This window comes from Eutrema salsugineum, unplaced genomic scaffold (genome assembly GCF_000478725.1).
Source record: "Eutrema salsugineum unplaced genomic scaffold, Eutsalg1_0 scaffold_2, whole genome shotgun sequence".
In the NCBI taxonomy this organism is placed as follows: domain Eukaryota; kingdom Viridiplantae; phylum Streptophyta; class Magnoliopsida; order Brassicales; family Brassicaceae; genus Eutrema; species Eutrema salsugineum.
This window is the reverse complement of record NW_006256829.1, coordinates 2,266,347-2,280,453: the sequence shown is the minus strand read 5'-3', so window position 1 is coordinate 2,280,453 and position 14,107 is coordinate 2,266,347. Positions and strand designations below refer to the sequence as shown.

Sequence of the window (14,107 nt, the reverse complement as noted above, 5' to 3'; positions counted from 1 at the left end):
ACAAGAACTAAACCACTTCGAGTCCAATTAATTGAGTGATACTTTTCAATTGATCCTTTCTTTCTTTTTTTCCCTCTTGTCTGATCCAAGAATTAATTAAACTATATTAACAGCAAAGCTGAGGAAGAAAATGACGTGGACTTGTGTCGTCAGATATCTCTCATGCAACCAGAAGAGCCAAAGCAAAAACATTAACTTCTGAAATTAATACAGTGGTATCACTTCAGGTTTGTTTGACTTCTTTCTGGGTTGAAAATGTATAAAAAAAGTCTCACGATTTCATCAAATGCTACAAACAAGAGATCCATAACAATAAAAAAAATACAGAGATTTTGCAAAACGACTCCATCATTATGATGATAATTACAAATCTTCCACCATAATTTATATCTGGAGCCTCTCAAGAGTCAAAACAAACCTAAGAAGACTCTGTGTGGCTCATCTCGAATAAAAAAGAAAGAAATGAGGGAGACATAGATTCTCTCTTTCTCTCTCTCTCACTGTACATAGAAATGTTTGTGATCAAGCATTGATCTCGGAATTGCATTGGTTCTCTCTGCTGCAGCTTCTTCTTCCCCAAAACATGCTTGAGCAAGTTGTTGTCTTCCCAAGTCTCTGCCCTTCTTCTATCTTCTCCTGCTCAGTTGCTGTTCGCGGAGGAGAAGATTCGTCGTGCTCTTCGCTATGTCTCTCTGCTCCATGAGTCTCAAAGTTTGGACATGTCCCATCGTTGCAGGTGCACATTGGAATGTTGACTGAAGGGAATGGGCTACATGTTACCGGACAGAACATATCAGACGAAACCGAGGCTGCCCGGGTCTTGCTACGCTGTTGCTGTTCTGTTGCCGGTGACGACTGATCTGTTGTGTCTCCCGTGTGAAGCATACACGGTGCGCAGAACCCAAGTGACATAGGTAACTTCATTTCTTTGGTCAGGGAGCTTGGAAGTCGTTTAAACGAAACTATTCCGTTTCTGCAAAGAGGACAAGGAATTGATCCAGGCGGCCCAACTGTCACCGAAGGAACATTGCTCGATGAGCAAAGATATAACGCGCATCTCACACATAGCTGATGATCACAACCTAAAACACAAAAACCGCAACTTTCGTTTTTTAAGTTAAGGATCCTTAAAAAGGGTATAACAAGAATTTGGACTAACCTTCAGCAGCAACAGTGCATGTTCTTTCCAAGCAAACCGCACAGATATCGACCTCGTCTGTGATGGTTGCTGACTGCAATCCGAACTCTCTGCAGGCAAAGTAAACCTTGTCATATTGAGGCCATAGGCTTGGATCGCTAGAGTTTGGTCCTAAGAAAGGTTTCTTTATTACCTTGCAATGTTGAGTATACTCAAAAGGGGCAGTGATAAATAGTTGGAATGAGGAAACCCTGGAATGACGACATCCGAGTTTGGAGAAAGCAACGGTTCTAACCAATGACGACTCCACATCCTTGCTATGTCAATAGGTAGCCACCTACAAACATTTTTTTGAAAAGGGAAATTTCCATTCTAACAACGTCAAATATTTCCCCGAAACTGGTTTTGAACACGAAGGAAAACATTAGAAGATTAAGATGGAATAATTTACCCATTGCAGTTCAGTGTCATCCTTCTTGCACCTCTAGCAAGGAGAATCTATGGAGAACACAGAAAATGGAGATTCTCACAACTCTTTGTGTCCAAAATACAGAGAACATTCTCACTTACTAGTGTTCTTACCTGACAACATTTCAGATTCCCACCACAAGCGGCATAGTGCAAAGGCGTGCTTCCGGCTCCTGAAACAGTTATCAAGACCAAGATTGTCACCTTGGGAGCAGTATACAAAGAATCCTGTAGCCAAGAAACATAATGGCGGATAGAGAGCGGATACCAATCATGTCCATTGATGTTCCATAATGAAATGTCACAGCGGAAACATTCGCTTCAAGATCAAGCAAAAGCTGCACACAATCAAATAATCCATTCAAGGCAGCCATGTGAAGAGCTGTGATTCCACCGTCAGCCGCCTTATTCACAAATTTAGACAATGCACTGCACCAGAAGACAATTTTTTTGTTTGTTGGAACTAATATATCATCAATCAAACCTTTACAACACATAGAAGACGGTTTCCAAACAAAAAACCTTTGCTCGGATTTGTTCCTCGCTGTGACGACACCAGTCTCAGGAAGAGAGTTTAGTTTCTCACTAGGTACAAAGTCTGCCAAGACCAGTCTAATACACCTGGCGTGACCATTCACAGCAGCGAAATGAAGCGCTGTCCTTCCAGCTAAATAATCAGCTCTTGTAACCTTGAGAAAAGAAGAGATATAAGATGATATGAAGAAAAAAGAAAAAAAAAACTGATTCAAACTGTAGAGTTTTGTTTCAACTATCGATGAAAACCAACTCACATTGCATCGAAAGAGCAGAAGAGTTTGCACAACTTCCCAATGTCCGTATCTACAGGCTTGCATCAATGCCGTCTGAAACAAAGATTAATTACCCTTACTTAGCGTATTCCTAGATTCGACTGGATTTGGAATGAAAAAGCATTAACATTAGCAAGGTTGAATTTTCATCTGATAAAAATCAAATTTTTAGCCATGGATTTGCAATCTCTCGTCAAGCATGGATCATATAAACGAAAACGATTTGTTACTCTGTTAGCTCAAACTTAGCCAAAGATCTCACACGTAACTACTGATACAAGATCTCCTAAATTAACTTACAAATAGACGTCTAATGGAAAGAATCGAACTTGATGAATTCACGAATCAGCTCAAAAAATAAAAGCCAAAGGCTCAACATTTTGAAATCCTAAAATCGACTAGAGAAAACTGAATCTCGGATACCTGGCCGCAATAATTTCTCGAATTGACATCTGCTCCGTTCTCGAGCAACAACCCCACGATCTAACGATGGTCAAAGAGAAAAGAAATCAGTTTGAAAAATTAGGGAAATTTAGCGGAAGAGTATGGAAAGGAAATGAAACCTCGTTATGGCCTTTGGCGGCGGCGAAATGCAACGGAGAATTGAGACCACCAAAAGTGGAGTACTTGGCAAGGCAAGGATTGCAATCGAGGAGCATCTTCGCCTCCACGTAATCACCATCTCTCGCCGCCGACACCAATCTCTCGCCGGACGCCGAACATCCAAACGAATTACCCATTTCTCTCTCTCTCTCTCTATTCTTCAGATGAGAATCCGCTTTTTCTCTTTCTCTCTATCTCGAATTCAATTGGATGTGACGAAAAATTAGGTCAACCGTCGTGGAAAGATACAGAGAGGGAAAAAATCCGGGATTAGATATGATACTGAAACAGCACGCGACCTCTCTCTCTCTCTCTAAATTTGTCCGTGTGAGACAAAAAGAAAGACAAGGAAGATGCAGGCGGAACATAACCTGAATTTCCTGTTTTGTCCCTAAATCTCCTCCCTTTGCTTCGTTGCTTCGTCGACTTCCCACTTTCACTTGTCCCACTTAGCCACGTGGCGTCTTTTTTTAATACATCTTCGAGTTTGCTTCTTCCTTTTAAAAATTCATATGTTTGGCACAAATTATTTTCAAAATTGAGCTGTTAAAAGAAGAAGAGTTTTATTCATAACCGATATAGCTAAACCGTATCAAATCACGTACTTCGATGCTGAAAACGTAGACTTCATTCCCTGAATCAAGGCTTCTGTTCAAACAAATCACTTCTTTCATATCCCGGCTCGTAGATCATTCCACATGTCTTGCTTTTTTCGCACGGTTGATCAAACCAAAGGTTGTTTCTGGTTTGGCTTGCGTCCTTGCCTAACCGGTAGCGCTGACCAAACCACAAAGGACCCCGCTCACATCCCGGGTCTCTCGGGTGAACATTCTGATGTTATTGACCGGAAACAGAATTAGTAAACCATTCCCACTTGTTCACCGAATGGAGCCGTTTCCAATTTTGTCTGGTTACACCGTGTACTCCGGTACAGAATGAGTAAACCATAAGGGTTTATAGGTTAAGTAAGTTGGAATGATAGACGGGATCGAACACTCCACAAGTAGAAGAGTTAATAACCCGGTTAGGTGTAAAACCAAACCAAAAATTAAAAATTAGAAGGAAAAGGAAAAGGAAAAAAAAAAACAGAATTTTCATTACTTTGGAATGCCCTTCTGGAGAGCACCGAGCCATCTCTGAGAAACAAATCCTAAATCAGGATTAACAAAGTAAGGCGTGAATTGGTTTATGACATCTTCCTCCTTATAAACCCAATGGTCGAGAATGGTTACCTAAATTTGATAAACTATTAGATAGAAAAACTATCATTATATACATAGTTAAGCTCAATTGAAACTGAAATTTACACTCGACACAGGTGATATGCTGCACAAGATATCCAGAAGGAAATCTCAGTATAAAATATTTGTAGATTTGATCTTTGAATTCAATTAGTCAACGGAAAACAAAAATAAATATTCTCCTTTTAAAACTGTTTTTAAATAATATATACATTCGATCATGTACAATATATCTGTTTTTAGATTTTTTAATGAAAATAATTATTTAAAATATATTTCTTTTAAAAAATATTTCTATTTCTTCTTTTACAACCAAGTTGAAAAACACATGATTCCAAAAATAAAAAACATGTTAGAAGATCCATCCAAACGATCCAAAGAAACCTTGTTTAGAACTTCAAAAATAGTTTTATGTCACATCAAAACTTTAGCGTGAAATGCAAAAACGAGAAGAACGTATGTAATAGACACGTGTAATTGTTTCATTGGTTAATAGAAACCCACTTTCTCACCCACTCTCAAAGAAGGTTTTAACCCTTTCTTACCCGCCTTCAATCGCAAAACCCAACCATCAAAAAAAAAGAAGAAAGCAATAAACAAATCACACAGCGAGAGAGAGAAGAGCGATCACTAATGGCGGTAGGAGATGATCTGGAGAATCGAATGTCGGCGAAGGATCGTGGGATCGGAGGCAGAGGCGGTGACCGGAGTGGAATCGGACCGCCGCCTAGGCCGGCACCGTTGGTGTACTCTGAATTTAGCGACGACGCGTTGTCTTCGCAGTGGACGTCGTGGCTTGTTCCGATGTTCGTCGTGGCTAACGTGATAGTCTTCGTCGTTGTGATGTTCGTCAATAACTGCCCGGAGCATTCCGAGTCTCATGGTCCCAACCAGCACTGTGTCGCCAGGTTCCTCGGGAGACTCTCCTTCGAGCCTCTCCGGAGTAATCCTCTCTTTGGTCCGTCTTCTCGCACGTACGTTTCATCCGAATTTTGCGGTTCGTTTTTTCGATTTGGTAGCGATGTTGATTTAGGGTTTTTTTTAGTTCTGTTTCAGAATCTTTAGTGAATCTTCGTTTTGTCGGTTACTATGAATTGAATAGTTTGGATTAGGTATTCTTGAGATCGGATTCGAAATTCTATAGAGTTTTGAGATTATAACATTTATGTTTGATTTCATTATTGAAGATTGGAGAAGTTAGGATCACTTGATTGGTACAAAGTTGTGGAGAAGCATGAAGCTTGGCGTCTCTTGACATGTATATGGTTACACGCCGGTCTTATTCATCTTGCAGCTAATATGCTAAGCCTCGTCTTCATTGGTATTCGCCTTGAGCAGCAATTTGGTTTCGGTATGCATTCATTTGCCTCCTTTATTACTTTGAAAAGATGACATCAAGTGTATCAGCTTATGTAATTCCATTTGCTCGTGTCATAGAAATCTGAAACTGGTTTATGTCTGGATTTGAAGTTAGGATTGGAGTTATATACCTATTATCAGGAATTGGAGGAAGCATACTGTCCTCGCTGTTTATCAGAAACAGTATCTCTGTTGGAGCTTCTGGTGCCCTTTTTGGCCTCCTTGGCTCAATGCTTTCCGAACTTCTCACCAACTGGACAATCTACTCTAACAAGGTTAATCTCTCAACACTTAGGAAGTGTTAGCGATCTGTATTTCCTTTTGAAAAGTTGCTAATAATTCATGTGCCTCTTGGTAAAAGTTCTGATCTGAACATGGAAGGTTAAACCATTTGTGATTTCGGGTTAATGACTTTGTTTTCTTTTTTTTTTGGACGCACAAGTACAGATTGCGGCGCTCTTGACGCTTTTGTTTGTCATTTTGATAAACCTGGCTCTTGGGATTCTACCTCACGTTGATAATTTTGCTCATGTGGGTGGATTTCTATCGGGTTTTCTCCTCGGTTTTGTTCTACTGGCTCGTCCCCAGTTCAGGTGGTTAGCAAGAGAGCATATGCCACAAGGCACACGTCTGACATCCAAGTACAAGCCTTACCAATACCTATTGTGGCTCCTATCTCTGACTCTATTCATTGCCGGGTAAAGTTTGCAGTGCCAAGAATCAAATCACTCTCTTATTTCAATGTTAAAATCCCAATGTAAGAAATGTTTGTGGGAGGTTTGCGCAGGTTCGTGGTGGCGCTGCTGATGCTATTCCGAGGAGAAGACGGGAATCATCACTGCAGCTGGTGTCGTTACCTGCGCTGTATTCCCACCTCAAGATGGAGTTGTTAAGGCGCCTGATAAGTAAGCAACATGTTTTACTTTGTAAATGCATATATGCGTAGGTACGTTTCCTTTGATAGTGTTTCAGGAGATTGTGTGATTGCTTGTGTGTGTGTGTGTGTGTGACTGTCTTTTTACCGTGAAAAAAGAGAAGAGAAAAATATATTTTGTTTAATAGGAAAGGTTATCAATCAACTCACTGCTCTAAGTTGTGATTCCCACGTCTTGACTTGACATCACTACAAATTATTGAAATTTTTTTAATAGACAAGTGTGGACACCTATCCATAGACGTAGCTTGTTGGTACGAGATCTGTACCGTAGGATCCAGTCAAAAGAAAATTCAGTACAGAGATTGATCTCTGTCTGTACTTGTGTGTCGAAATCTAATTTACACAATTCCACTCACTTTTTTTTATCCTTTCGACTATTAATACAAAATAGGATCAGATTTGAGAAACGGAGAATACATCTTCGATTTCTCACTTTGGTTTCGACTTAACTGATCAGAAATTCCACCGTAACCTGCGATCCCATTGTCCGAGCGCTGATCAAACGATCGTTCTGCTGCCGCCGTGTAGTAGTAATACTGTCCCTGCACTGACCTCTTGTATCCACTCTCTGAAGATAACTCTTGTAGCCTCTGTCTTGGTGCGCTTTGTGACCGGACTTTTGCTCTGTAAGACTCGGTGTTAGCCATGTAGTTAGGGTGATACCCGGAGTAGTACTCGTACTCGCTTCTCGTAGGCGTGAATGGTGTTCTTCTCCTTGAACCGCCACTGCTGCTTCCTGGTCTAGACCTAACTTGTGGACTGTTATCCACACTTGTCGGGACCATAAGAGATCCTCTTTTCCTTGGTGACTCCTTGTGGTAGGAAGGGAAGTGAGGCTTCCAAGTGTCGACTTCTAAGATCTTATCATCATCTTCGTTGTAGCGCGGTGCGTTCCATAGAGTTTCCTCTGTCTTCCATTGGTCTAATAGCCGGCTCGAACCCATCTGGGAACGGTGGTTGTGGTGTTGGTCCATGGCAATGACTTTACTGTATTCAGCCTCTGATACGCATCGTGCGTGGAAAGATTGTGGGGAAGAAGGGACCATCAACATTGTCGAATGGAATGAGTCTGAAACGTGAGAAGAACGTGATGCTCGAGCGCGAGCTTGGAGCCGAACCAGCGTTTGCATCCGACGCAGCATATCAGCCGTTTGTTTCCTCACTATGTGCCCCTTCACTAACGCTTGAAGCTTCACTAATGCCTTCAGTGCTCGTAACGCCCTCCTCGCCTAAATAAAAACAATTTTACTATACAAATAAATTACCTATTTCCTACAATTATACCAAAAGGAGATGCAAGAAAATTTAGAAAGGAATATTAAATTTACTTTTAGTTTCTCATCTACTTTCAATTATTCTAAATGGGTTATACACACCTAATTAGTTTTCGACCAATAAGATTATAGAATCTCTAAATTATGTGCGTTTGAACCACGTAACCTATCAATTATCATTTGAAGGGGAAAAAAACAAATTTTGCCCCAAAAAATGGAAAAAAAAAAATCAACATTGTAAAAAGAAAGGTTGCAATTTTGATAATAAAAGGTGAGAAAAAGGATGCAACTTTCAAGCTCATAAAGCTTAAAAACCCATCTGTAGGCCCACTATAGTAAACGTGAAGGGATAAATAAAAAACAAAAAAAAGGAAAGAAGTTGACACCTTAAAAAATGTTGGTTATGGTTTACTCCGAAAATATAAAATTCTGAATTTTCGTACTCGTAGATTGAAGGATAAGCATCTGAGCTGAATCCGGTTAGGTAAGACATTGTTTGAGATAATATATGCATATTTTCGGAACCAAAATGGAGAATTTTTAATCGATAGTAGCCGAGACCACTAAATAATGTCGGTAGAGAGAATCGTATCGGTTTCTAACAAGTATTAATTTGTCTCTTTTCATAGTATTTTCCGGGGACCAATACAAAAATACAAATTATGCTCATCCTTTCTAGTTTTCAGTAATTATTTAAATTTGGGGTTAAGTAGAAAAATCAACATCAGACAGCTATTTCACACTTAGCTCAAAAGATTTGGGGGATATATTTATTTTCAAAACATTATTAAAGATTTCAAATTTCGAATTTCAGTGTCAAGATGATAATTTAAGGAAGTTACTAACCAAGTAGCCACGGAAAGCTGATTGAATCTTCATCGCCGCTACATACTCTTGAGCCCACCGGCGATTAATCCAACTAGTTTCAGTTACCGACGAGGTTCTACCGCCGCCTCTTCCGGTAAGTCTCACAACCTCCGCCGCCGCATGAGCAGCAGCTAGTGCCGCCTCAGCCACCGCGGCGGTGGCAGCCGCAACGGCTATAGCATGCTTATCGGCGTCTAAGCTTTCTTCATCGGCACGTCTCCTGCTTGGATGAGTAGACGACGCCGCCGATGAAGCCGTCGCCTGATTTGAGGATCTGGTGGTGAAGCTCCATCTTCGTCTGTTGTTTTTCGTCGGTGCCGGTTTTTCTTGCTTCTTACTCCCGAACAGTCGTCCGAAGAAACCCATAGTTACTTCATTGCCGGGAAAATCTACTGAAATTTTTGTCGGAATTTTTTTTCGCTTTGAATAATTATTTTTTGGACAAGTCTGAAAAAAGAAGAAGCAAAGAACACTTGGGAATGGAGAAGCTCAAAGTGAGCGTGTAATGAGATATATAGAGTGAGCTTACACGCGCCTAAGTTATGCGCGTTGGTTATACGCGTTTCAAAAAGCCATGTGTCAATACAAGTCAATGGGTATATGGCTCCGGTCCACTCCAAATCAAAATCTCTGGTTTGGTTCAACTTAACGAGATTTAATCCGTTTTCCTTTTTACCTTGCATTGTTTTATTTTGTTTTGTCAATGTGATTAATATTTATTGGTAGTTTTCAGTTTTCACTTTTTCAAAATTTGAAACTAAGAATTTGAATTGAGTTTTGCCTGAAGTTGCATATGTAAACAATACCACGCCGATTATAAAGCAAGTCGATAATGATGCCAACTATAGAAAATATTCCGGTAATATATAGTAGTAATTGTGAAAAGGATATTCAGTAGATCTGTCATAAGTATTGAACAAACGGAACAACAGACCAAATTCAAAAAAGAAAGGAAAAAAGGAAACCAAATCATAGTAATTTATTTCCCATTATTTTCAATTATTTTATTTTATTCGTCTTGTTTTTTGCAGACCAAACTACCCAAATCCTCGGAACTGACCGTTGCTGAGATGAGGCACTTATATAGTTATATGGTTATACCTGCACAGTTCACAAAACACAGTTCACAAAACACAGTTCACAAAACACAGTCCACAAAAATATAACGACAAAAAACAAAACACTATTGACGGACTAATCGAACTACAAATCTGTCATTGCATTCATATTATTAAATAGAGTCATCTAAACATATTTCTCAAAAAAAAAAAAAGGATTGAGCATCTTACCACAATCAAAAGAGGGGAGGTTACAAAGAGAGGTAAGTGTGGTAGCTGCTCGAAGAGCGTTACAGAGACAATCTTTGTTAGTTGATTGGAGGGCAGTGCAACAATTGGAGTTCGGGGCTGGATTGACCGCACCGGGCAGAACCAATGGTGCACATACCTGCATATTGGTCAGACTGTCTCTGCATTCTTGTGCCTGAACCTTAGGCCCAATCTCTAGAGCCCCCATGGTCAGAAACATCACAATGAGAATAGCTGCAAAGGATTTGAGAGACTCCATTCTATTGAGATACTATATTTATTGTTTCTTTTGTTATGTTTTTAAGTTGGGATCGGTGAATTCAGTCTATATATATATATATATATATAGTCTTAAGCTTTGAGAATAATCAGATCACGAAAGTAATACTTTCTATGATCTTGGTCTAGTTACTTCATAAGTCTGGCATGATAAAAACTACCAAAAGCTAGGGGGAAATAATATCCAAGTCTGTGACGGTGTGATTTCTATTATAGATTAACTAATATATAACATTGTGATTTTTAAAACAAAATTAAAACATCGTGAATCAACTCGTTTAAACATCATTATCAAAAAACAAAAATTTGGAAAAATCAGAAGCGACATTACGAGAACTCTTAATAACTTTCCACCCAAAAAAATAATAATATTACTAAACTTTGGAACTCCTGAACCAAAAGTTTGTGGTAGTTATAGAGAATGTATATAAGGAGTTGAGATGAAATTTGAACCAAAAAAAATATTACTGTAGTCTCATTATGGTTAAGTTTTAACTATCTATGTTCTTTCTGACATCCGTCTTAAAGATTTTTGCATGCTTTACTTAAGAATCATTATCACGGGAGCAAGCAGTTCAATGTAAAAGTACGATACATATAAAAAGTCATGCCAAACAACAAAATCAATGAAAAAATCATTTCCCCAAAATATTATATAACTTTTGGAGAAATATAAAAAGATGGATGATTCCCAAAGTTCCAGCTTATACAATTACTTATTCGGTGAAGCTGATGAAATCACCAAGAGAATAGAGGAATATCGCACACAACATGGTAGAAACGATGATTCTCCACCGCTCGTATCACCGGAGCACTTGTCCGAAAACATTTGTCCTACGATTAGTTATTGTCAGCATCAAAACCGACCTACCATGTTTATACCTTTTAATTCCATTTCAGCGGAACATCATTCCTCCCAACACTTTTGTCATATGATTTATCATCATCAACTTCAAAATCAAAGTCCAAGAAATTGGTCGAGACCAATAGTCAGGCCGATGCCCATTGACACCCTTCCTCCTTCAATCTCAGGTCTATCATCTCCTCTCTTTTTTTTTTTTGTAGGTCTATCATCCTAAGCAGTTTTTCATATGCTTTTGGACTATAACGATATACTATATTAATTTTCATGACCATTAACACCGTATGCAATCAATATATATATATATATATATATATATATATAATAATGGTCTATTAGACCAAAAACCAGTTCAGTTTATCACCGGTTAATTAATATCTAATATACGTTTGCAGAACACTCTGGGGATCGATATCCACCTAACCAACATTTAGTCGATGTAAGAATCTAAAACAATTCTAATTTTGTTTCAATTTCATTACCCCTAATCATTTTTTTTGCCTGAAAAAATCAATAATATATTCACTCTCAAGACAAAAATAAAATAAATGGTTAAGTATTGTTTCCGTTGAGTTATTTTAATCATCGCAGCGACTCGTCTGTTTTTATTAAACCGGTTATTGATTTAAATAAAACTCATGTAACTGCGTCTTGTCTTGCTTTCCATAAGTTTTTGTCAAGCATTTTGTGTTTCATCTATGATTTGGTTTTTGTCTGTATTAGTCAACAATTTAACATACACTAGTTTATATTCATCAAAAAAATAATATTGTACTTCATCCGTTTTATAAAGAGTGTAATTCTAACATTTTTCACACATATTAAAAAAAATATTAAAAATACAATTTTGTCTTTTATTAATATATTAAATAATTTATTTTTATCTAATAAATACATGAAATTAATAGGGTTAAAACTAGAATATTATTGAAAATTTTGCATTGAAAATATAAAACGACACTCTTTGTGAAACAAAAATAAAACCTTAAAACGACACTCTTTGTGAAACGGATAGAGTATTAATAGTTATCGGTAATTTAATCATCAAGATAATTAGTATATTTATGATTATACCTCAAGAAAAAATTCAGCTGACGACACGAGTTTGTAGATGGAAGAATAACAGACCCTTCAAAAAAACAAAAACATAAATAATCTGGACCAGTAAATATTTGGTTTCATATATTTATATTGTAGAGTTTTGTAATCGTTTTTACATCACAGGATATAATCCGACGGATTGAAGAGCCTGAAAGAGAAACAGGTGTAGGATTAACAGAGAGAGAATTTTCTCAATTACCTACCATCAAGTTTCAACATTCTATAGAAGATAAAAAGTATTATTACTATCTTTCTTTCTCTTTTTTATTTTTCCCTTAAACTTACGTACATACATTTTTCTGATTTTAAAAATTAAAAGGATAGTATTCTTATCATCTCTTATATATTCACCCACTATATTATTATTTCTAAATTACCAAAAAATGGAAGGTAGAAAATTGAAGGGGAGTAAAATAACATAACCAATTTGATTATATAAATGCTGTTAAGAATTAAAAATGACAATACCGTGGGGAAACAGGTGTATGATTTGCCTGTCAGATTATACTCGGGGAGAGAAACTTACCATTTTACCTTGTACTCACAAATACCACGAAGATTGCATTCGTCCTTGGCTCAAAAAGAGTAAGGTTAGTACCGACTTTCTCCCTCTTTTTCTATTACTTTTCTTTTGGAAAAAGAATTTTCTTCTATTACTTACATCAAGATTTGATATGTTCACTCCTTGATAATAGATCCAATCATATTATAAAGCTTTTACATTTTAAATAAAGTTATACATCTGAGCAAGAATATAAATTTAAGCGATTATTTAAGAGAATGATATAATAACTTTTAATATTGGTTTTTTAAACTTCTTATAATTAGTATAGAAAGGAAAAACAATTAAAATGTGATTCAACAATCTACTGATATATCGTTCAGTAATATCAGAAGTATTTTGTGCCCAAAGCTATGTCATAGCTTCAGTAATTTTGTGAAATGTTATTCTTTGCTAAATATTTTTCAATGATTCTCAGTATACCTTTTTATTTCTCTCACTCTTGCAGCTTTGCTGCGTTTGCCAAAGGGAAGTGGTTGTTGGATATAAATAAGTTCTGATCAACAGAGGAATCAACAAAAATTACATTAATTTATTATCTATTTATTTATGTAGATATTTTTCAACTCATTCAGAAAAATTTTCTATAAAGCGATTTTTTTTTTTTTTGAAATATCACGGAAATTAAGAGCCCCCAAAAATAAATTGGTAAATCCCACGGAAAGCAAAACTATTGGGCCGGGCCTGTTTTGAAACAGTTGATGAGTGTCTTTGTCGGTAAGCTGTTGTTCTGAGTCTGACACTGAAACTCATGTGGTCACCAGAAAATGACTCTTGTTCCAGTGCTTTGTTACCACTACAGGTGGATAAGGATACTGTAACTTGCCATTTGTCTTTTTTGTTTAAAGAACTTTGCCATTTTTCGCTGCAAAGTTTTGTTTGCTTTTAACAAAATAAGAGGAAGATTACTGATAGCAGTATAGGCTCGATCGGTTTTTGAGCATTAACTACTTTTGTAGTTTTCTATCTGAAACAAAAGAAACCAGTATTTAATCTCAGTTACAATATCTTTGATTTTTACCATTGACATTGACGACGATGGATTATCTGTATCTAGAAAGACGATCAAGCTGATACAGAACGTAGATTTTATTTTTTTTAAAAACAGATACATATATTAATAATTCAAATAAAATGTGAGAATCATATAAATATATATATATATATATATATATGTATACATATGTGTGATTACTGATGATGAGACATAACAACAATACCATTAGCTGTCACTCTTTATTTACGTATTTTTTATTTAAATAAACTTGCAAAAAAAAAATGTATTTACTTCCCTTTGTTC

The 14,107-nt window shown here is 37.1% G+C and overlaps 5 protein-coding genes across 5 annotated transcripts; 2 read left to right on the top strand and 3 right to left on the bottom strand.

Annotated features, from left to right (window-relative positions):
- Positions 1-277: 277 nt before the first annotated feature.
- On the bottom strand, positions 278-3,331 carry LOC18016891 (E3 ubiquitin-protein ligase XBAT33). Its single transcript, XM_006399146.2, has 10 exons — positions 2,979-3,331; positions 2,839-2,898; positions 2,398-2,469; positions 2,129-2,295; positions 1,875-2,035; positions 1,721-1,779; positions 1,590-1,636; positions 1,332-1,475; positions 1,160-1,248; positions 278-1,082 (listed from the first exon to the last, which is right to left on the bottom strand). Exons 1-10 carry the CDS (start codon positions 3,153-3,155, stop codon positions 523-525), a joined length of 1,536 nt encoding a protein of 511 aa, XP_006399209.1. The 5' UTR covers positions 3,156-3,331; the 3' UTR covers positions 278-522.
- A 1,487-nt stretch (positions 3,332-4,818) lies between these two features.
- LOC18016890 (RHOMBOID-like protein 3) lies at positions 4,819-6,639 on the top strand. Its single transcript, XM_006399145.2, has 5 exons — positions 4,819-5,233; positions 5,447-5,610; positions 5,730-5,893; positions 6,066-6,316; positions 6,406-6,639. Exons 1-5 carry the CDS (start codon positions 4,893-4,895, stop codon positions 6,509-6,511), a joined length of 1,026 nt encoding a protein of 341 aa, XP_006399208.1. The 5' UTR covers positions 4,819-4,892; the 3' UTR covers positions 6,512-6,639.
- A 151-nt stretch (positions 6,640-6,790) lies between these two features.
- Positions 6,791-9,327, bottom strand: LOC18016889 (protein IQ-DOMAIN 14). The gene is made up of 2 exons (XM_006399144.2): positions 8,676-9,327; positions 6,791-7,784 (listed from the first exon to the last, which is right to left on the bottom strand). Exons 1-2 carry the CDS (start codon positions 9,060-9,062, stop codon positions 6,933-6,935), a joined length of 1,239 nt encoding a protein of 412 aa, XP_006399207.1. The 5' UTR covers positions 9,063-9,327; the 3' UTR covers positions 6,791-6,932.
- Positions 9,328-9,730: 403 nt separating this feature from the next.
- On the bottom strand, positions 9,731-10,316 carry LOC18016888 (tapetum-specific protein A9). The gene is made up of 2 exons (XM_006399143.2): positions 9,986-10,316; positions 9,731-9,797 (listed from the first exon to the last, which is right to left on the bottom strand). Exons 1-2 carry the CDS (start codon positions 10,260-10,262, stop codon positions 9,784-9,786), a joined length of 291 nt encoding a protein of 96 aa, XP_006399206.1. The 5' UTR covers positions 10,263-10,316; the 3' UTR covers positions 9,731-9,783.
- Positions 10,317-10,962: 646 nt separating this feature from the next.
- Positions 10,963-13,300, top strand: LOC18016887 (E3 ubiquitin-protein ligase RING1-like). Its single transcript, XM_024156304.1, has 4 exons — positions 10,963-11,271; positions 12,369-12,481; positions 12,727-12,835; positions 13,256-13,300. The coding sequence occupies exons 1-4, from the start codon at positions 10,963-10,965 to the stop codon at positions 13,298-13,300; spliced, it is 576 nt and encodes a 191-aa protein (XP_024012072.1).
- The last annotated feature ends 807 nt before the right edge of the window (positions 13,301-14,107 follow it).